A 24,080-nucleotide genomic window follows, 5' to 3' on the forward strand; every position below is an offset into this window, starting at 1 on the left:
AATGAGCCAACCTATAGCCAGGGAAGTCGAAGTCATAGTCATAGTCATACTTTATTGATCCTGGGGGAAATTGGTTTTCGTTACAGTTGCACCATAAATAATTAAATAGTAATAAAACCATAAATAATTAAATAGTAATATGTAAATTATGCCAGGAAATAAGTCCAGGACCAGCCTATTGGCTCCGGGTGTCTGACCCTCCACAGGAGGAGTTGGAAAGTTTGATGGCCACAGGCAGGAATGACTTCCTATGACGCTCTGTGTTGCATCTCGGTGGAATGAGTCTCTGGCTGAATGTACTCCTGTGCCCACCCAGTACATTATGTAGTGGGTGGGAGACATTGACCAAGATGGCATGCAACTTAGACAGCATCCTCTTTTCAGACACCTCCGTCAGAGAGTCCCCAGATGGCCCCCTCCTGTTAGATAGTTTGAGGTAACTTATTTTTTATTCTCTGCTTCTCTTCTAATATTTGTATATCTGTGCACTTGTAATACTACTGTGACACTGTAATTTCCTTTGGAATCGATACATTATCTATCTATCTATATTGATGGATCTGTATAAGAGCCTCAAACTGCCTGTTTCCACTCCAGGTGCCCATCACTCTGCATAAAAAACTTGTCCCTCATGTTGTCTTTAAACATTCCCCCCCACCCCACTAACTTTACAATTATGTCCTTTGTTTCCACCCTGGGTAAAAAATTCTGATTGTCTACCCTTTCTCTGCCTCTCCTAATTTAAAATCCTCTATCAGGGATTCCATCAACCTCCGACGCTCCTGGAAGAACATCCCATTTGTCCGACCTATCCTTATAGCTCACACCCTGTAGTCCAAGCAGTTTAAAACAAGGCTACATAGATAATTTTGAATGCTTTACACCTGATCTTTCACTTGTGTTTCCAAGAGTTTTTGCAGAAGTTCTGAATGCCACAAATGAACAGTGTCATTTCCGTGCACTTGTCTGCTTTCTGCAATGTTTAAATGTCTGGAATTTGAGTGCTGCAGTTGTTGCATCATTAGCATTGTCTTCCCCCACCCACCACCCCCGGCCCATTACAGCACTCTGATCTTTCAATCATTTAATTCCCCGAGCTACCGAGCAGTTCACTTCCAGCATTCTGTGCACGATCCAGTTGGCAACAATCCTCTCCTCTACCAGTGACTTTGCACTTGCCTGTACTGGCTGAGTTAAGGTGGATTGTCATCTCCCTGTCATTATTCCTGAACCTCATCATCGACCAATTGATTCAAATAAAATCACACTGAATGTAAGTTTCACAGAGTTGCAGCTGTAGGTTTGTGTAATTAAGTAAGGAAACTTCTTTCCGTCCAGTTGAATGCAAAAGATTTCTGATCGCAAGGCACTGAGTGTTCCAAATCGTCATAATTGCATCTATCATTTGGTCCAAGTAGAACTGAGGCATCACTGTCAACTCTCCAGCACTCTCTGGGGATGGGACAGAGGAACATGGAACAGTATAGCACAGCACAGTACAGGCCCTACGGTCCATGATGTTGTGTCGATCTTCTAATCAACTCCAAGATTAACTTAACACTTCCCTCCCATATAGCACTCCATTTTTCTATTGTCAATGTGCCTACCCAAGAATCTTAAATGTCCTTAATGTATGGTCTTATATTAGTAAGGTTGTCAAAGTTATAGGAGAAGGCAGGGGAATGGGGTTGAGAGGAATAATAAATCAGCCATGATGGAATGGCAGACTGGACTCGATGGGCCGAGTGGCTGAACTCTGTTATGTCTTATGGTCTTATTATCTGCCTGTGTGGCCACCCCTGACAGCACATTCCACACACCCACTACACTGTGTAAAAATCATATCTCTGACATCCCCCCAGTGCCCCAGTTTCCTCCCATGTTCCAAAAATATACTGGGTAGGGTGGGGTAACTTGTGGGCACACTATGTTGGCACCAGAAACATGGCAAAACTTCCCATCACAATCTTCGCTGATTTGAATTGACACCCCCGGCACCTTTCACTGTTTGCTTCAATGTAATCTAACAAATATGATCAATTTTATTGCAATCTGTGTGAACACAGAAAACATAATCATAGCTTTATTTTTATTGTTATGAGCCTTTATATTTGCACATCATTTGATTATCAGTGTTCGTAGTTTTTCATTGATTCTATTGTATTTCTTTATTTTCCTGTGAATGCCCATCCCCAGAGTATATGTGGTGACACATATGTACTTTGATAATAAATTGAATTTTAACTTTAAGCTTTGAAATAAGTCGGGAATATGGAAGGTAGTGCAGGGTTGGGAAGTGCCCCAGAAAACTGGGTGGGGGCTACAGATAAGAATTGTACAGCAGATGGTCTCGGGGTATGGAGGTCAGGGTTGTGGCTGGGCACTTGACCGAATCATTGGGCATTTTGTGATGTGAAGTGTCCCTGCTCTCCCCAACAATATAGGGTATCACATGGATAGAGATATTACGCTGACTTGCATTGTGTTCCATTAGGGATTACACTTCTAGGTAAACAACCTTTAATAAAAATGGGGAAGGAAATAAGTGATCTATTTATAATGCCCTCTACAGCGGCATTGCTTCCCTGTGACGGAGGCAGCTGCGCTCTTCACCGTTGTGGTGGAAGCTGACGGCAAGCGTGTGACTGTACTGGGACTGACTCAGCACAAGTGCAGGTTGTTTGTCAACAAGGGTGGTCTTTGCTACAGGTCAGGCAGCATCAATAAAGAGCCAACATTTTGGGCAAAGACCCTTCATCAGGATAAATTTTTCCACTGAAGTTGGTGAGACTAGAACAAAAGGTCATAGGTTAAGAGCAAAAGGTGAAATATTTAAGGGGAACGTTGAGGGGCAGCGTCTTCACTCAGAGGGTGGCGAGAGGGTGGAACGAGGTGGTCTAAAGCCGCGTGGAGAGCCATTGAAATTTCGTCTGCCGTTGACGTATTGTAGTGATAGGCAAATTGCAATGGATCCAGGTCCTTGCTGAGGCAGGTTCAAAGTTCAAAGTAAATTTATTATCAAAGTACATATACGTCACCGTATACAACCCTGAGATTTATTTTCTTGTGGGCATTCACAGTAAATAGTAACACAATAGAATCAATGAAAGACTGCACCCAACTAGGCAGACAAACAACCAATGTGTAAAAGACAACAGACTGTGCAAACACAAAATGAAAGAAAAATAATAACAATAACATAAGCAATAAGTATCGAGAATATGGATGAAGAGTCCTTGAAAATGAGCCTACAGGTTGTGGGAATAGTTCAGTGTTAGGGTGAGTGAAGTTATCCCCTCCGATTCACAAGCCTGATGGTTGAGGGGTGATAACCGTTCCTGAACTTGGCGGTGAGGGGCTACAGGGATCCCTTCTTCTTGAAGGCAGCAGTGAGAAGAGAGCAGGTCCAGAGTGGCGGGGGTTGCTTCCTTCCTGAGACACCACTCCGTGTAGATGTGCTCAGTGGTGGGGGGTGGGGGGTTACTTGTGATAGATTGGGCTGTACCCACTACTTTTTGTAGGCTTTTCCATTGAGGGGCACTGTGTTTCCATACCAGACGATGCTGCAACTAGTCAATATACTTTCCACCACACTTCTGTGGAAGTTCAGATGTTTAAGAAGTGCAGCACTTGTTCCACTAGCAGGGGTGAGCACCAGGAGGGAGGTTGGGAAGGCTGGACGAATGGACGAGGGACTCACAGAGGGAGCAATCCCTGTGGAAGGTGGAGAGTGGCAGAGAGGTAAGGATGTGTTTGGTGGGAGGGTTCTGTTGAAGGGGGCAGAAGTTGTGAAGAATGACGTGCTGGACGTGGAGGCTGCCAGGGTGGTAGGTGAGGGTGAGGGTTAGGGGTAGGTTGATCTTGGAGTAGGTTAAACATCTGACACAAGATGGTCTGCGGGCCTGTACTCTGCCTCGCATTAGGACCAGTCCTGATGAAGAGTCTTGTGCTAAAACATTGACTGATCATTCCCTCCATTGATGCTGGAATTTTGACATAAATTTACTTTGTATTGAAGGAAACAAAATATCAAACTGGGCAATTGCTGAATTAGCATGGCAGCCAACGTTAACAAAGTGTACAGTCACAATTAAAGCTACCGAAAACACAGGCTGGCTTCTGGTCCCTAGAATTTTGTTCAGAAGTGAGAATGGGGATTGGCCGGTACAGAATGGAGTTAGAATATTGAAAGACAATGGGAGGAAAGGGAACATATTTGTGTGAATAAGACTGTTACAAGGCAGGTATTGAAAGACTTCCTAAACTCCATATGTAGAAAACCTCTAACAATAAATGGCAGGAAATCAGAGGAGACAGACGGCAAGCTGGAGAAACAATCATTGCTTGCACACAGAGGGAGGGAGACATCATGCAGTCAGACCTCAGTCTCTCTTTGAGGGGGGGAGGAACAAATACAAAAAACAAAAAGAAATAATAATACTATTAAATAAGCAATAAGTATTGAGAACATCAGATGAAGAGTCCTTGAAAGTGAGTTCATGGGAACAGTTCAGTGTTGGGGTGAGTGAAGTTATCCCCTTTGGTTCAGGAGCTTGATGGTTGAGGGGTACTAACAGTTCCTGAACCTGGTAGTGAGGGTCCTGTGGCTCTTGTACCTCTTTCCTGATGGCAGCAGTGAAAAGAGAGCGTGATCTGGGTAGTGATGGTCCTTGATGATGGATGCTGCTTTCCTGCAAGTGTTTCATGTAGATGTGCTCAGTGGTAGGGAGGGCTTTACCTGGGATGGACTGGGCCATATCCACTACTTTTGTGCCCCGCTCCAATCAGGGAGGAGGCTACGTAGCACCCACATCAGGACCAGGAGATTCAAGAACAATTACTTTCCCCAAGATGATCAACACCTCTGCCCCGTATATCCACCATTGCTTGATTATTTCCCGTCAGTCACCTTGGGTACAGACTGGCGTCACTTTATGGGCATTCAGTCAATCTCTGTATGTGAGCTAACTTCTGTATTTATATTTATTGTGTTTTTATTATTGTGTTCTTTTTCTTATGGTCTGGTTTTTGTGATGCATCAGATCCAGAGTAACAATAATTTTGTTCTCCTTTACACCTGTGTACAGGAAATGACATTAAACAATCTTGGAATGCTGAATCTTTATCCTTTCTAAGGTAACAGTGTGACATCGTGACGTCAGCTGCTGGCTTGTCCCCAGTGGGATTTCCATGTTAGGCAGAAACAACACACCTTGCTTTTTACGTCCTTCCTTCCACTGCTTCCTCAATTGTAAATGTTACCTTGGTGTGCGGAACTAGAACGCAGTCCCTTCTGAAGAAATGTCTGTAACTTACAACTTGATCCCCAAGCCCTCACATTATATTAAAATGAACAGGCAAAATGAGAAACACATGAGATTCTGTTGGTGCTGGAGATCTGAATAGCCTGCAACCAGTTGGCATGAATAATGATTTCTCCACTTCTGGTAATTTCTCCCCCCACTCCTCCCTCTCTCTTTTTCCATTCCCCATTCTGGATCCCCTCTCACTCCTTCTCTCCTCCACACCTCCCCATCACCGCCCTCTGGTTCCCCTCCTCCTTCCCCCTCTCCCATGGTCCACTCTTCTCTCCTTCTTTTCCAGCCCCTCACTTCTTCCACCTATTACCTCCCAGCTCCTTACTGCATCCGCCCTCCCCCACCCACCCACCTAGTCTCACCCATCGCCTGCCAGCTTGTCCTCCTTCCCCTCCCCTATCACCCAATCTGGCTTCTGTCCCCTTCCTTTCCAGTCCTGATGAAGGGTCTTGGCCCAAAACTTCAGCTGTTTATTCCCCTCCATAGATGCTGCCTGACCTGCTGAGTTCCTCCAGCATTGAGTGTGTGTTGCTCTGGATTTCCAGCATCTGCAGAATTTCTGGTATTCATGATGCTCTGTAGCTTCTCGCAGTCAAGGGCCTGGCAGTTGCGTTACCAAGCCATTTTACATCAATTCCATTGTACACTTAACCTCCGCGCTTAGTCACAGCTAACTAAGTGAATACTGTATGGTGATCGGTCAGTAACTGAGCTACACACCTAGATATTGATAACTGTTCTTTTCCGGTTCAATGCTGCTCCCGTGAAGACTGAGAAGTGATTCGTTAATTTAGCAGATGAATTTGAGCTACCTGCGGAATGTGTCTGTGGTCTGGGGCCTGTGGTTAAAGTTCAGAATCAGAACCTGGTTTATTATCACTGGCATATGTCGTAAAATTTGTTGTTTTGAGCTAGTAGAACAGTACAATACATTAAAAAATAAGAAGAAGAAATATATAAAATATTAAATAAGTCGTGCAAAAACAGAGCAAAGATAGTGAGGTAGTGTTCACGGATTCATTGCCCGTTCAGAAATCTGATGGCGGAGAGGAAGAAGTTGTTTCTGAAAAATTGAGTGTGTGCCTTCAGGCTCCCGTACCTCCCCTTGATGGCAGTAATGAGAACGGGGCATGTGCTGGGTGATGGAGATCTTTAATGATGGATGTGGCCTCTTTGAGGCATCGCCGTTCGAAGATGTTCTGGGGAGGCTGGTGCCCATGATCGAGCCAGCAGAGTTTACTGCTGTTTCTGATCCTGTGCAGTGGTCCTTCCAAAGGAACTTTGTTACTGATGTACATACAGTGTAAATTACCATTCATTTCCTCGCAGGCATTTACAAGAAAAAGGAAATACAATAGAATTTTATGAAAAACTACACATGGACAGACAAAAATTGACAAACAACCAGTGTGCAAAATAAGACACACTGAGAAAATAAAGATAATACTGACAACATGAATTCTCGAGCCTTGAAAGTGAGCCTGTAGGTAATGGAATCAGTACAATGTTGGGGTGAGTGAAGTTATCCTTGCTTGATGGTTGAGTGGTAGTAACAGTTCCTAAACCTGACGGTGTGGGTCCTGAGGTTCCTGTGTCTCCTGCCCAACGGTAGTAGCAAGAAGAGGGAGAAGTTAGAATCCAGCACTTCAGTAGTGTAGCAGTTAGTGCAACACTATTACAGATCGAAGCATCAGAGTTCAGACGTGGTCTGTAAGGAGTTTGTACGTTCTCCTCTTAACCATGTGGGTTTCCCCTGGGTGCTCTGCTTTTCTCCCACGGTCCAAAGACATAAAGGTTAGTAAGTTAATTAGCCCTTTAAATTGTCCAGTAATTAGGCTGGGGTTAAATCGAGGTGGGGAGGGGATTGCTGGGAGGACCAGTTCCATGCTGTACAGTGAACAGTGTTGAATGTTGGCTGTAGCTGATAGAATTGAGTTAGAACTGGTGAGTGGAATAAGTAGGAAGAAAAGGAAATTCTGAATTGATTGGCCGAGCTGAACATTTTCTGTTTATTCTGTGTAGGACATGATGGCAACTTTTGCATTTCTGAGGGGAGTTTGTTTTGCTTTGCGGCTGTAATCCAGACATGTATTTCTTTGAATCCCACAGTTAAAGTTCTTTCCTGTAAACTTAATCGTACAATTATAACTGTTATTGTCCAGCGTCTGCAGAATCTCTTGAGTTTGTTGGCTTTCATTTGGTTATTCAGCCGAGCTTTGCAGGAAAAAAATTATAAAAATGAAGGCTGTGAAGTCAGGATCTTGTATTGCTGGAGGGAATTGGAGCCGCCCACTGCCTCACAGCCAATCATGTGAAATCCAGCACATTGCCATTAGTTAATATTCGGGATAAGTAGGAAGAGTGATTCCAGGGATTTTTGAGGTTGGAAAAGCATTTGGTCAAATTGACAAAACTGAAAATTGCCAGCTTTGAGAACAGATCTCTCCCAAACCCGGTGATCCAAGTTGAATGCCCAGGTGTGTGTGTGTCAACAGACCAGGCCAGGCTCGAATCTAACGGTGAAATGATTTAAAACAATGTGGGCAGAGGAAATCTAAAGTCGGCAGAGTTAAATCTGGAATAAACTGAAGAAAAGACAGGGGAATCTTGTAATCCTCAGCCCATGATGCAGACTGTTCTTTTCCTATTCTCTCGGCAGCTAAGTGGAGCAGATTCACACTGTGCTGGTGAAGCCGATGATGGCTCCAAGAAGAAAAAGACCAAGAATCTGTAAGTCCAATCTTCTATCTGAGGCGGTGTGTTCTATTTACCATGATGTTCCTTCCGTTCGTATTCCTGTCTGTTAATTTGTGAAGAAAACTTGTATTTAAACAGTTTATCATTTTTTCTACAGACTAACGAATACCCTGCCCTCCACCTAGGCCTCATCACTAGGATAGTGAGCCACTCACTGTGTAGCTGTGCTGCACACTACCTGCATTTTCTAATATAGTTTATTAACGTATTTATGGTAATATTTTGGCTTACGTGATGTATGTTTTGTGGGTGCACTGTGGTCCAGAGGAACATTGCCTCCTTTGATTGTATATATGTACAGTCAGATGACAGTACACTTGAATTTGAACTGCTATTTAAATAGGGTAAACTCATCTTTACGTTATGTTTTCCTACCAAGGAAAATTCTGGTGCAAGCTCATTTTGATTTTGATTTTGATTTTGATTTTGATTTTGATTTTGATTTAAAGCATGTCTCCCAATCGCGTCATTAAATATTCGCAGAGGAAATATTCAGCTAATGCTCCTCTGATGTAATTTGATACTTTAAGTTGGAAGAGCAAATGCATTCACAGAAATATCAATCCATTCTCCATTAGTGGCCAAATTAAACACCTTTTGCAAAGGATCTTGAGTTTCATTACAGCTGAGACGAGGGGAAAGGTTCATTCTGGGGGCTGAAAGAATGAAGGAGATCCTGAAGTCTTGCTGCATTATATCAAGGGTCAGAGTTAGTCTCCAGCGATCTCTGTTCACTAATCACGAGGGAAGGGTTCGGAAGCAGATTCATGAAAGCAATCAAATGCAGAGACAAAAGGGAAGACCTTGGAACCATTGATCAGTTATCGATATTAAAATAATTTCATTTTATACAAAGCCATTTGACTGCATCAATCTACCATTTACAGCTGTCTTTCTTGATATGGACAGGTTTTAAAACCAGGAAAAGAGTGAAGTCGGCAGCCTTTTAAAAACTAGGCTTAAAAATAGTATCTTTGCTCTTTTCTTGTCTTTGTCAGAGTCAGAATCAGGTTTCACATCACACTGGCAGACTGCGTGCAGTGTAATTTGTTGTTTTGCAGCAGCAGTACAATGCAATACATAAATGTAATACAATATATATATAAAAATAAATTAAATAAGTCGTGCAAAAAGAGAGCCAAAAAAAAGAAAAAATAGTGAGGTAGTGTAATTTCCTGATGCTTATTTTTGAATTATAATTGTCCCTGAAAAGTTTACGTATTTAATAGAGTCTTTGAAAAGTAAACAAAAAAAATATATTGAGTTACACACACAAAATGCTGGAGGAACTCAGCAGGTCAGGCAGCATCTATAGAGGGAAGAAACAGTGAGGCTAATACCATTATTAGGTCTGGAATTATTTTTTTCTTACAGCTATGACCAGTAGGTTTGAAAAAACAATTCAAGAAGATTTTTTGGGGTTTAAAACTCAAAATATAATTTTGTCATGTTCCCTGATATTTCAGTTTTGTATGTCATGTACTACTGGTGAGCACCACTAGATGGTGCCAATATCCAGCAATCAACGGGCTTCGGTCGCGAATCCAGAACATGGTGTTTAATTTTACCCATGGTCTTTGTACATTAAAAGCAAAGCAGTTAGAGAGTCACAAAATGTCCCACTATAGTCATCAGTTGTTTATTAATTTCCCTACAATGGAAATATTGATGGAAATTGTTAGTTCTCCACTGTGGAGTCTTTTATCAGATGCTGTAGTCTGATTGGCTCATATTTTGGCCTTTCTCCAACCCACGTTTACTACTTAATCTGCCTTCCTGGGAGAGACAGCAAGACAACTATCCAACTCCAAACACTGCGCTGGTGCACAGCCAGTCAACACTGTTCTCCAAATGTTACACACAATGGTGGACTTTTCTGAAAAATACCTTGAAAGGTAGGAGCCAGATCCTAAGAAGACAATTGAATTTATATTTATAATATATTTACATTTATACTAGAATTTAAATATGGTTTATTTATCATGAATTTCTGGTGATTTTTTTGGTCTTAAGGGATTTATGATGTTAAGCTGTGAGTGAAATTTATAGTACAGTATAACATGTTAATTATTTGCTGATCTAAACGTTAATATTCAGTGTCTGCTGGGAAACTTTCAGTTATGACATTGTTTTGGAATTCTGTGGCTAATTAATGTTCAAAGCAAGAAATACGACTTGATTCTGCTGAATTCTGCAAAGTTTCTAATAGTGAGGGCTTTGTTGCTGCGGATTTGAATTTGATGTATTTTTAGCATTGGATTAGGATAGTCAGGAGGTCAATTTATTTATAAGTATATCAGATTTCAACAGAACAGTTGTGAAAGACCGTGTCTCTGAAAAACATGTGAGGGAATGGATTTTGTCAGACGATCCCATTCGGAAGCCTGTTGCATTGTTCTATTCTCTACCCTCTGTGGCCACCTTATTAGGTACACCTGTACACCTGCCCTTTAATGCAAATATCTGACCAGTCAATCACGTGGCAGCAACCCAATGCAGACATGGTCAAAGGGTTCAGTTGTTGTTCACACCAAACATCAGAACGGGGGAGAAATGTGATCTGAGTGACTTTGACCGTGGAATGGTTGTTGGTGCCATTCGGAATAGTTTGAGTATCTCAGAAACTGCTGATCTGCTGGGATTTTCATACACAACAGTCTCTGGAGTTTACAGAGGATGGCGCAGAATACAAAAGAACAAACAGTGAGTGACGGTTCTGTGGGCAAAAACACCTTGTTCATGAGAGAGGTCAGATGAGAATGGCCAGACTTAAACAGTAACTCAAATAAGCACACGTTACAAGAGTGGTGTGCAGAAAAACATCTCTGAACGCACAACAAGTCAAACGTTGAAGTGGATGCGCTACAGCAGACCAGGAACATACACTCAGTGGCCACTTTATTAGGTAGAGGAGGTACGGAATCGAGTAAAGTCACCACTGAGTTTATGTTCTGTCATCCCGTGCCCTTAACAGGAAGGGACTGATTTTTTTCATCCTTTGTTATTAACTCTTATCTGATGGAATTGCTTCCTCCGTACTTTGGCGATGTCTGTCTAGGTCTGCGTGTTTGAATGCTATAACCAGGTCTCGTGATGCCAGTACTCCCGTTGACCACTATATTGATTGCTGTGGGATCCTTTGTTAGTGTTCGGATAACTGAATACCGGTCTGGTTCCTGTAAATACAGCAGCCAACAGAATATCTGGTTGCCCATTTACCCTTCAAATGAAAAATAATAATCTGGTTAAAAGCAGTGAGTAGTAAGTTTATATAAACAAAAACTACTGCTCAGGCTTAAACACAAGTGATTCTGCACGTGCAGGAGATCCAAAGCAACACACACAAAATGCTGGAGGAACTCAGCAGGTCAGGCAGCATCTATGAAGGGGAATGAACAGTTGACATTTCAGGCTGGAAAGGACGGGGATGAAGCCGGAATACATGTTACCTGACCTACTAAGCTTCTCCAGTATCTCGTGTGTGTTGCCACTTACCTTGTTTCTGGTTGCACTGTTATGCCAGAATACGAGTTGTCACTCTGTCTGCCGCACTTGCCAGCAGTATGGCCAGTGATCAGTTGAGTGGATGGTGGCTGTAATGGTGTCTCTGACTCAGGGATCAGAGATCCTTCCCCGAACAAGGTAACATGCACTTTACCATTCACAAAGCTCTGGAGGAGCCCCGCTGGTCAGGCATAATCTATTCCGGCTTCTTCCCCTTTCCTTTCCCGTCCTGATGAAGGGTCTCAGCCCAAAACATTTGCCATCTATTCCCCTGTATAGATGCTGCCTGACCTCCAGCCTTTTGTGTGTGTTACTCTAGGTTTTCAGCATCTGCAGAATCTCTTGTGTTTGTAATGTTTAATTTATTCCCCAGCCAAAATCAATTTGTGACTAACAATTATTGTGCATATTTTAAATCTTCCTTAATATCAAAAATAACGTATTTGCAGATTATAAAACATTTATTTAAATTAGAGTTTAAATAACAACCCCTATATGGTCAGTATTATTAATCTTTAAAACATTTTTGCAAAATTCTTCCCTTTCACTTAGTTTCTCTGTCATTTGCCAGATTGCCAACAACCTGATGTTGTTTGACGCTGGTTTCAATTTTCAGAATCATTGGCATATGTCGTGTAATTTGTTGTTTTGCAGCAGTACATTGCAATAGATAGTAAATTATAAAACTATAAATTATAAGAATAAATATATGTATAAAAATCCATTAAATGAGGTTCAATAAGACAGCAAAAGAAGAAAGGCGAAGAAGTGAGGTCGTGTTCATTGGTTCATTATCCAATCAGGAACCTGACGGCAGAGGGAGAAAAGCTGTTTCTGAAATGTTGAGTTCACTTAACTAATTCCAGGATCCTTCCAATGACAAGCCCTTTCCCTCCCGCCAAAAGAACTATTTGGTTTGTTGCTACAGCAACCAGTTAAAGGTGTAGACCTGAATAGTTTTAGTTAGTTTCCTGGATTAGCATTACAGTTATTACTGTGCTTTATTCATAAATCGGCAGGCTGACAGGCTCAGAGTCAAGTATGTTCCTCTTTCAAAACTGTGAGCACACACGGCTGTCACTCCCACTTCCTGAATGCAAATACTATGAGCCAGGCAGCGAGTTCAGCTCAGAACTGGAATTCACACCACTCACCACACACCGTCCCGATGTCAGCTCCTCTGCGGGCCGGAGGGTAGACAAAGACAGGACATTTCCACGGCTCCCAGGAATGACCAAAAACTCTGAGGCTGTAAGGATAAAACAGAACTTCTCATTCCAGTGTTCAAAAGACTGAATGCTACTTAACTGTGACAACGTGAGTCATTAAAAGGAAGGAAGGTATCTTGAAAAACCCAGCGCTTCTGAAAGATGCCATTTTTCGGAGATGTGTCAAAGCCACAATCACACGAGTTCCATTCAGAAATGCTTGTGAGCTTGTTGCAGTGTACGGGCCCCGGTGGGGGTTTGCATCGAAGGCATACCCTGAAAGAGTAAGTCCAGAGTCAAGGACCCAACCACAATAAATGTGGAAAGAAAGCAAGATATTTTTACATGTTTGAGTAAGCTTTCCTGTGTTCTTGAGGTTTAAAGATCCCAGAAATTGTTGGATGAGGCTAAAGTGTGAGGAATAAATATTTATTTCATTTATAAGAGTTTGGGGATTATTTTATATACATGCTGGTATTTATACACATTTTATTTCATATCCACGCTTTAAACTCTAACGTTACTTGTATATAATTCTGTATTCTTTATAATGTTGCCTTTTGTTGCACGCTGCACCCTGACCTACCCACCAGAACAAATTCCCAATCCATGGAAATGTGTATAGGGAATAAAGATGATCCTTTTAGACTCTGCACTTCCAGTAACAGGAGACGTTTCTGTTTGGTGCCTGTGGCTGTGTATTTAGTAAATTAAATACACTTTCTGTGGAGTTACTCAGTGAAGAAAGAGCCATTTTCCAATGAACTGCACAGTATTCACCATTTCTTCTGCTTCTCCTTTTGACAGAGCCAAAGATATGAAAAACCGTTTGGGATTTCTCCGAAGGCGCAACGATTCCGGCTCAGGAACCCATGCTGCAAAGCTCGACAAAGTCAGCAAAACTGTAAAGTAAGTTTTACACTTTTATTCCCAAATCTGTAAACGTCAGATCTTCTGATTTACTTTTAGTTTCAGAGGGCCGATGAGAAAGAATTCTCACTCTCAGCCACCAGTCAGTAATGACATAAAACAGGAGTCGTGCATGAGGAAGTGGAGGCTCCCCTTATAGCCAAAGTCTAGAGGCAGTATCTCCGCGGTCACTCAGTCTAAATCACTGAGGGCAGAGAGGTCGATATGTTACTTGATTTAAAGAATCCTAGTTCAGATTTCAGAGGTCAGATTCTAGGACGTACAATCAATCTATGTAAGATATCTAATGTTTTTATATATATTGTATTTTTTAATACTTTATACTTTATTGTCGCCAAACAATTGATACTAGAGCATACAATCATCACAACGATATTTGATTCTGCGCTTCCCGCTCCCTGGAGATTATTATTATTGTGTTCCTTATCTTACTGAGGATTTGTTTGTGCTGCATCGATTCTGGAGTAACAATTATTTCATCTCCTTTACACTTGTGTACTGGAAATGACATTAAACCATCTTCAGTCTTGAATTTACCGTGAGCATGGTAGAGTTCAGGCTTTACCATGGAGAGTATTCTGACTGTTTGCATCAGCGTCCGGTACGGAGGAGCCACAGCACAGGATCAGGAAAAGCTGCAGAAAGTTACAAACTCAGTCACTCCCTCATGGGCACCAGCCTGCCCAGCACTGAGGGCATCTTCAAAAGGCAATGCCTCTGTCATGAAGGACCCCCATCAGACAGGACATGTCCTCTTCTCATTGTTACCATCAAGGAGGAGGCACAGGAGCCTGAACACTCAGTGACTTAGGGATAGTCTCTTCCCCTCCACCATCAGATTTCTGAGTGGCCAATGAACACTGCCTCAGTTTTTCCCTCTCTTTTTGCACTACTGATTTGATTATTTTATGTGCATTTGTTATGATCACTTGTATATTGTATATATTGCACGGTAGTGCTGCCACAAGACAACACATTTCACAACCTATGCCAGTGACAGTATTCCTGATCCTGGTTCTTTGTGAATGCCGAGTTTGTCTCACTGGAGGAGAATTTCATTGTATTCGCACAAAGCAAGCTCTGTGAACCCCCGAGGAAAATGCCGCTCTGCGTCTTGTTAAGGGCACTGGAAACATGCCTAGGAAAATCTGTATGTGCCTGCAAAGCTCCCGCAGGATATTGGCCAATAGTTTTCAGTTAGAGTGTTGAAGTCAAGCCCTATCATGCACAAAGTCTCTTGCCATGAGTGCAGATCAGGAGGTAGAAGGAAAAATAAGCAAGAATTTGGTGTGATCTACTATAAACCACATTGAGAAGGGGCTGTGGAAAAAATTCTTAAGTAGGCTCGGTAAATCTTGGGAGAATTGTTAAAGCTGAGTTCATAACTGACTATCCAGCAAGGCTTGTTTTCTGATTGTGTCATCGATGACTGCAGAACTACTGCTGAGGAATTAGCTCGACAGTCCGGCTGTTTTGTGGGACACACAAGAAATGAGTCACTGTCAGCTGAAGGGTCAGGCACTGCATATGGTGAAAGATTGCACGGATGTGCTGGTTAGTAAATTGTTCTTTTTACTTGCAGACCCTCCTGTGAAGAAGCTTTGAAGTGGGGAGAGTCTTTGGAAAAGCTTCTCATCCATAAATGTAAGCACTTTGTTCCATGTTCCCAACACTGTGCTGTATTGGCTTTGTCCTCATCCTCCTCTGATTGGTAATCCTTCAAGATTGAAAGAGTACAGAGAAAATTTACAAGGATGTTGCCTGGATTTAACGACTTATGTTTTGGAGTTTTTATGTAACTCTGAAACATAATAACAAATTTAAAGGAAAAGGCAGAGAGACCAGAGTGTGAGTCGTAGTTTGTATTTACTTTAAGCCGAGGTGTGCACATATCACGTGGTAGTATCATAACGAATGCAATTCCCGTACTTTTAAACATTACCCATAATTAATTATTTAAAGAACAAGAATGCTTAATCAAACAGTATTTACAATATTACTCAAATACTACTGAAATATTAATACACAAAGTGTAGAAGATTGAGAGGAGATTTGATAGACATATTCAAAATTATGAGGGGTATAGATAGGGTAAATGCAAGCAGACTTTTTCTACTGACTTTGGGTGAGACTACATCAACAGGTCAAAGGTGACATGTTTAAGGGGAACCTGAGGGGGAGCTTCTCCAGAGGGTGGTGAGAGTGTGGAATGAGCTGCCAGTGGAAGGTGGAGGATCCAGGTTTGATTACAGCGTTTGAGAAGTTTGGATAGGTAGCTGGATAGGAGGGGTATGGAAGGCTGTGGTCCAGGTGTGGGTCAGTGGGACTAGGCAGAACAATAGTTTGATATGGACTAGATGGGCCAAAAACACCTGATTCTGTGCTTTATGACTCTATGATCTACATGAAGTACATTTTTTGAGTATTACCAAAATAAAACTTTGACTGCATCTGTTCAGAAGTGAAACTGGATGGTTTATTCATATGGGAATTTTTGCAGAGGAAAAGCTTACTGTGGCATTTTAGTCAAAGGAAGATCCTGTAGATATTTATATGTGGGCACTCTACACAGGAGTCTCTGTAATCTTTAAAATGCTGTTTATGTTCACAATTCTGGTTCTTGATTGTGTCATGGAAAACCAGTGCAGAACAGAGAGTAAACGCAAGAGATTCTGCAGGTCCAGAGCAACACACACAAAATGCTGGAGGAGGGAAGCAGGTCGGTCGCATCTATGAGTCCTGGCGAAGGTTCTTGGCTCAAAACGTTGACCATTTATTCACCTCTGTTGACGTTGCCTGACCTGCTGAGTTCCTCCAGCATTTTGTGCGTTAGATTAGTTTGAGCTGTGAACATTGGTGTTCGTGCTGTATTACCGACACTCAGTAGCTACTTCATCCTGAACCTCTTGTATCTCTGGTAAAGTGTATGTTCATCATCTGCTGCTGCAGCCCATCCACTTCAAGATTCAACGTGTTCTCTGTTCAGAGATGCTCTTCTGTACACTGCTGTTGTAACATGTGGTTATCGAGTTACTGTCACCTTCCTGTCAGCTTGAACCAGTCTGACCATTCTCCTCTGATCTCTCTCATCTACAAGGCATTTTCGCCCACAGAACTGTCACTCACTGGATGTTTTTTTGTTGTTTTTTTTGCACTATTCTCTGTAAACTCCAGAGATCGGCAGTTTCTGAGATACTCAAACCACCCTGTCTGGCACCAATGATCATTCCATGGTTAAAGTGACAGATCACATTTCTTCCCCATTCTGATGTTTAGTTTGAACAACAACTGAACCCCTTGACCATGTCTGGATGTTTTTGTGCATTGAGTTGCTGCCACATGATTGGCTGATTAGATATTGGCTTTAATGAGCAGGTGTACAGGTGTACCAAATCAGGTGCCGACTGAGTGTGTGTCACATCTGCATATGAGCAAACAACTAACATAAGTCATAAAAAGATTAGGTGATCGGACTGCAGTTTTCACCATTCTGCGAATGAAAGTTGCTCCATTCCCACATTTGTCTGTGCGTACCCTGCTCTCCATTCACACGTCCCCGCTTCTCTTGCAGATGGATTAGCAGCTTTCAGAGCTTTTCTACGCACGGAATTCAGCGAAGAGAACCTGGAATTCTGGCTGGCATGTGAGGATTACAAAAAATCCAAATCGCAATCCAAGATGACTTCCAAGGCGAAAAAGATATTTGGGGAATATATTGCCATTCAGTCTTGCAAAGAGGTAAACAAATCTCTCGAGGATTTTTTTATTTCAAATAATAATTCTACTTCTCTGTTTTGCTGAGTGTAATTTTCTGGGATTTTCAGGTTAATTTGGACTCCTACACGAGAGAACACACCAAGGAGAATCTCCAGAAAGTCTCACGGTCCTGCTTCGATCTTGCCCAGAAAAGGATATACGGCTTAATGGAGAAGGACTCCTACCCCCGGTTCCTCAGGTCAGACCTCTACCTGGACCTGATCAATCAGAAGAAACAGAACCCGTTGTCATAGACACACCTATATTCCTGACAGTCAATGGGGACAAATTAAATGTTGTGTTTACATTACTAGCAAGGGAAGACCATCGTTTATCTCTGAGACCTCCAAACCCTCTGCAGTAGTTTGAAATCTGATGGCATCAAAGTTCAGAGTAACTTTACTTAGGAGCCTGAAGATTAGTGAACCTGGACAGATTTTAACAGTCAGGTACTGTTCTGCAGCCGAATTCAGCCCGGGGTCCTGGAACCCTGGTATTGAATTGGTTTTGGTTACCTTCCATGTGTAATAACAGCACAAAGACCTTGCAGGGCCTCTGGACAGGGAACCAATTAATCTTGTTCTTCCAAGCTAATATAATACTCAGTTTTCCAGAGCAGCAGGAAGCTCCTCACTCTGGAGTCCAACAATAAATATAACAAGAGCCAAATTATTCTGAAAAGCTGTACTTCCAAGACTGTCCGAAATTGTCCGTCTTCAGGATCGGACAGCATTTACAACTCTACAACATGATGAAAAAGGAGACGCCAACTTCCTACATTAAAGAAACATTCTGTGGATCGTGCCATGAGACCTTCCACCTCTGTGTATGAATCTGTATCCTTAGGTAGTACCAAGTGCTCCTGCCACAGAAACCTATCAACAGCTTCGTCGTGTGCTGGGGAACATCGAGCTATTTATTTCTATAACCAGATGCTTGATGCATTTCTAACAGGAATTATTCCTTGTTTTCCTTCCATGTGTTAAAGTGCAATATTTCAAAGGTATTTCTTTACCTTTTAATTATGTGTCATTTGTAATATTTTCTGGAGTCTGTACAAATTATTTTGAAATCTTAAATTGAGAGTGAATGTTTAATAGTAACTGTTGCCCTAGCAGCAGGCAGCTGGGGATATTCCAACTGTATATATAGCTCCTCGCAGATGTTGAGTTTAAGATTCCTGATGAGATAGTAGCTGAATAAAGGTGTATGTAGCGATTGCCTCAGTGCAGAGTGCTGTGAAGAGACAGCACAGAAATGGTTTCCGTTGACCATTGCTGGTTGACGTTGAGTTTGAGGAAGGCTTGTTTAGTCTGTTCCAATCATTTACAGTGTAGTCATTCCCGAAGCGAGAAACCAACCCTTTTATCCTGGTAGGTGGTAAATAAAGAGTTGTTAAAGAACAATGCATTCATCTTTCTGATGTTGTCCTTTTACACCTGAACATTGTGGACTCACTGCCTACATCAGCGATTTAATGTAAACACGAGAGATTCTGCAGATGCTGGAAATCCAGAGCAACGCACACTCAATGCTGGAGGGACTCAGCAGGTCAGGCAGCATCTTTGGAAATGAATAAACAGTCAACGTTTCAGGCAGAGACGCTTCACCATGACTGGATTTAGTGATTAAATGTAACATAATTTTATTATTTATTCACATTATGAGACCGTTTTCTCACGTACTTTGTGGTTTGTATCATCAAAGATCAGATTTATTCACCAGATACATTCACATGTTTTAGGAATTTGCTGTGATGTGTTGGTCAGGGTGAGACATGCAACAAAGAACAACAACATTCTGTACTTATGCTGAATAAAGAATTATATAAAATAAATTTGGAGGTAAAGTACAGATATGGAATAAAATGTCAATAAATACATTATAGATTCAAGATTGTTCAATGTCATTTCCCGTACGCTAGTGTAAAGGAAAACAAAAAAACAAAATAACTGTTACTCCAGATCAGATGCAGCATAAAAAAACACAATAAGATAAAGAACACAATAGTAAAGAAACAGAGTATTTGTAAATACATAGGATAACTTGTACACATAGATTGTATGTCCATAAAGTGACGCCAGGCATAGGTGTGTCTGTATGTAAGGTTACTGACAGAAAATGATAAAGTAATGGTGGTTGGGGGTGTGGAGGGGTGGGTCAGTGGGTCAGTGGATGGAGGTGTTGATCAGCCTGACGGCTTGGGGAAAGTAACTGCTTTGGAGTCTGTTGTCCTGGCCTGGATGCTATGTAGCCACCATGATGTGTTGGGTAGTTTTGTCTACTCATTGTGGAACCTGCCTGTCCCCCTATAAGACCATAGACGTAGAAGCAGAATTAGGCCATTAGGCCCAATGAGTCTGCTCTGCCATTCAATCATGACCGATCTTTTTTTTCCCTCCTCAGCCCCACTCCGCGACCTTCTCCCCGTAACCTTTGATGCCATGTCCAATCAAAAACCTATCAAGCTCTGCCTTAAATATACCCAACGACCTGGCCTCCACAGCCGCCTGTGGTAATAAATTCCACAAATTTATCACCCTCTGGCTATAGAAATATTTTCCGCATCTCTGTTTTAAATGGAAATCCCTCTATCCTGAGGCTGTGCCCTCTCGTCCTCGACTCTCCCACCATGGGAAACATCCTTCCGCATCTACTCTGTCTAGGCCTTTCAACAATCGAAAGGTTTCAATGAGATCCCCCTCACCCCCGCCACCTCACTCATCCTTCTAAGTTCCAGGGAGTACAGGCACAGAGCTTTCAAACATTCCACGTATGATAACCCTTTCATTCCCAGAATCTTCTTTGTGAACCTCCGCGGACCCTCTCCAATACCAGCTCATCTTTTCTAAGATGAGGGGCCCAAAACTGTTCACAATACTCAAGGTGAGGCCTCACCAGTGCCTTATAAAGCCTCAGCATCACATCCCTGCTCTTGTATTCAAGAACTCTTGGAATAAATGTTAACATTGCATTTGCCTTCCTCACCACCGACTCAACCTGCAAGTTAACTTTTAGGATGTTCTGCACAAGGACTCCCAAGTCCCTTTCCACCTCAGATTTTTGGATTTTCTCCCCGTTTAGAAAATAGTCTGCACATTCATTTCTACTACCAAAGTGCATGACCATGCATTTTCCAACATTGTATTTTATTTGCCACTTTCTTGCCCATTCTCCTTATCTGTCTAAGTCCTTCTGCATCCTACCTGTTTCCTCAACAATACCTGCCCCTCTACCTACCTTCATATCATCTGCAAACTTGGCAACAGAGCCGTCTATTCCATCATCTAAATCATTGATATTCAGTGTAAAAAGTAGTGATCCCAACACCGACCCCCGTGGAACACCACTGGTCACTGGCAGAAACCAGAAAAGGTCATTTTATTCCCACTCGCTGCCTCCTACCAATCAGCCGATGTTCTAACCATGTTAGTAACTTTCCTGTAATACCATGGGATCTTAACTTGGTAAGCAGCCTCATTTGTGGCACCTTGTCAAAGGCCTTCTGAAAGTCCTTCTGAAAATCCCCTGAATTTTTGCTTTGTTGTATACCCTCTCTTTTGCCTTTACGCGAGCTTTGACTTCCCTTATCAGCTGCAGTTGTACTATTTTGTCATTTGAGTATTTTCTCTGCTTTTGGAATACTTCTATCCTGCACCTTCCTCATTTTTGCCTGAAGTTCACACCATTTGCTGCTCTGCTGTCATTTCTGCCAGCATCTCCTTCCAATTTACTTTGGCTAACTCCTCTCTGATTCCCTTACTCCACTGACATATTGCTACGTCAGACTTTACTTTCTCCCTATCAAATTTCAAGTTGAACTCAATCATATTGTGAACACTGTCTCCTTAGGGTTCTTCTACCTTCAGCTCCTTAATCACCTCCAGTTCATTACATATCACCCAATCCAGTATAGCTGATCCCCTGGTAGGCTCAACGACAAACTGCTCTAAAAAGCTATCTCTTAGGCATTCAACAAATTCACTCTCTTGAGATCCATTACCAACCTGATTTTCCCAATCGACCTGCATGTTGAAATCTCCCATGACTACCATAACATTGCCCTTTTGACTCTCCTTTTCTATTCGCGTTGTAATCTGTGGTTCACATCTCAGCTACTGTTGGGAGGCCTCTATATAACTGCCATCAGGGTCCTTTTACCCTTGCAGTTTCTTACCTCGGCCCACAAAGATTCAACATCTTCTACTGATTTGATGCCATTCTTTACCAGCAGAGCCACACCACCCCCTCTGCCTACCTTCCTCTCCCTCCAATACAACGTGTAACCTTGGACATTCAGCTCCCAACTACAACCATCCTTCAGCCACGATTCAGTGATGGCCACAACATCATACCTGACGATCTGTAATAGTGCAACAAGATCATCCACCTTATTTCTTATATTCCGTGCATTGAGAAATAACACATGAGTTCTGTATTTGCTACCCTTATTGATTCTGCATCCCTAATGCACTGATACTCACCCTGCTGGCTGCAGTTTTGTCCAATCATCTGCCTGCCCTTCCTGACAGTCTGACTGCATGTGCTATTTTTGCTTTTTTGCCTATCCTGAGATCACTCACTCCTGTTCTCAGCCCCCTGCCAAATTGGTTTCAAGCCACCCCAACAGCTCTAACAAGCCCGCCCATGGGAATATTGGTTCCCCTCGGATTCAGGTGCAACCCGTCACTTTGTACAGGTCATACCTCCCTTAGAAGAGATCCCAATGATCCGAGAACCAGAAGCCCTGCCCCCTGCACCAGATTCTCAGCCACACATTAATTTGCTAAATCATCCTATTTCTACCCTCACTGGCATGGAGCACAGATAGCAATCCAGAAATTACTACCTGGAAGGTCGAGCTTCTCAACTTTCTGTCAGCTTGCTAAGCTCTCCAGTGCAGTTTCCGTACCAGGCAGTGATGCAGCTTGTTAGCATGTTCTCTACCGCACATCTGTAGAATAATGTGCCTCGTCCCGCTGTCTTCAGTCTCCTCAGAAAGTACAGACGGTGTTGAGTTTTCCTGATTGTGTAGGATTCATCCCAGCTTGTGTTATTATAAAAAGTGTTTACGGTGTGGTGACGGGGATATTAGTTAGAGCGGGTGGGGGCTAACTAAAATGGTTGATCAGATTAAATGCCTGGCGGAACAAACTTTCAAAGTGGTGTCAAATTATTGATTTAATAGACTTATAACACCTTCCAGAAGGGAGATTTCTGGAAAAGGACAGTACACCAATGGGGAAGCAATACACTCGTGCAGCATTTGAGTGACGTTTCAGGCCTGTACAGCAACTGATATCTGTCAGTCTCGCTTCGGAGTTTCGTCACAGACCCTCACACAACACCAGATCAGGACTGAAACTCAGCTGGGAAACAATCAGAAGTTCAAAGAAAATTTATTATCAGAGTACATATATGTCACCATGTACAATCGTAGGAACTATCTTCTTGTGGGCATTCACTGATGCAGTACACCAGTGCCATTGTGCCAGAGTACAGCTGCACATCAGTGCAACACAACCCAGTGCTGTGGTATTCCAGTGCACCAGTGTGACACCAACTTAAAGCGGCTGTTCTGCAGAAGTACCAGTCACATTGCTGTTAGATGCTGACTACTGCAAGATCTTCAATACCCACCACGTGTGGACAGAGTAACAATACCCACCATGTGTGCACAGAGTAACAATACCCACCACGTGTGGACAGAGTAACAATACCCACCACGTGTGCACAGAGTAACAATATCCACCACGTGTGCACAGAGTAACAATACCCACCACGTGTGGACAGAGTAACAATACCCACCATGTGTGGACAGAGTAACAAAACCCACTACATATGCACAGAGTAAAATACCCACAATGTATGGATGGAATAACAATACCCACCACGTGTGGACAGTGTAACAATACCCACCACGTGTGGACAGAGTAACAATACCCACCACGTGTGGACGGAGTAACAATACCCACCACGTGTGGATGGAGTAACAATACCCAACACGTGTTCACAGAGTAACAATACCCACCACGTGTGGACGAAGTAACAATACCCACCATGTGTGGACAGAGTAACAATACCCGCCATGTGTGGACAGAGTAACAAAACCCACCACATGTGCACAGAGTAACAATACCCACCACATGTGGACAGAGTAACAATGCCCACCACGTGTGGACTGAGTAACAATACCCACCACGTGTGGACAGAGTAACAATACTCGCCACGTGTGGACTGAGTAACAATACCCACATGTGTGCACAGAGTAACAATACCCACAATGTGTGCACAGAGTAACAATACCCAGCACGTGTGGACTGAGTAACAATACCCACGTGTGCACAGAGTAACTATACCCACTAAGTGTGGATGGAGTAACAATGCAAATGCTTGGAAAGCTCTAAAATATATAAATGATTACATCAATGTCCATATATTTCTGAAAATTCTGTGAAAATTCCCTCAATGTGATTTCTCTGTCAGACTGGATCATCTTGTCTCCCACATTAACCAACAAATCTCTGGGACAACGGAGTACCTGTGGTAAAGTGACTCAATCACCAACTTGTGTTGGGGATTTACAGATTTTACCTGAGTGATTTAC

General features: G+C 42.5%; 1 protein-coding gene across 14 annotated transcripts in view; it reads left to right on the forward strand.

Annotated features, from left to right (window-relative positions):
• The window catches only part of rgs3a (regulator of G protein signaling 3a), a 283,964-nt gene extending 264,494 nt beyond the window's left edge, over positions 1-19,470 (forward strand). For 2 of the 14 annotated variants that reach the window (XM_063073265.1, XM_063073266.1), the window contains exons 20-24: positions 7,978-8,048; positions 13,595-13,696; positions 15,300-15,361; positions 17,289-17,455; positions 17,542-19,470. In XM_063073265.1, the coding sequence (XP_062929335.1) occupies positions 7,978-8,048; positions 13,595-13,696; positions 15,300-15,361; positions 17,289-17,455; positions 17,542-17,727 (588 nt within the window). In that variant the 3' untranslated portion in view covers positions 17,728-19,470. The other 12 variants (XM_063073275.1, XM_063073274.1, XM_063073280.1 and 9 more) reach the window with 11 other exon arrangements.
• Positions 19,471-24,080: the final 4,610 nt, after the last annotated feature.

The sequence above is a fragment of the Mobula hypostoma genome, chromosome 21 (genome assembly GCF_963921235.1).
Source record: "Mobula hypostoma chromosome 21, sMobHyp1.1, whole genome shotgun sequence".
Lineage (NCBI taxonomy): Eukaryota > Metazoa > Chordata > Chondrichthyes > Myliobatiformes > Myliobatidae > Mobula > Mobula hypostoma.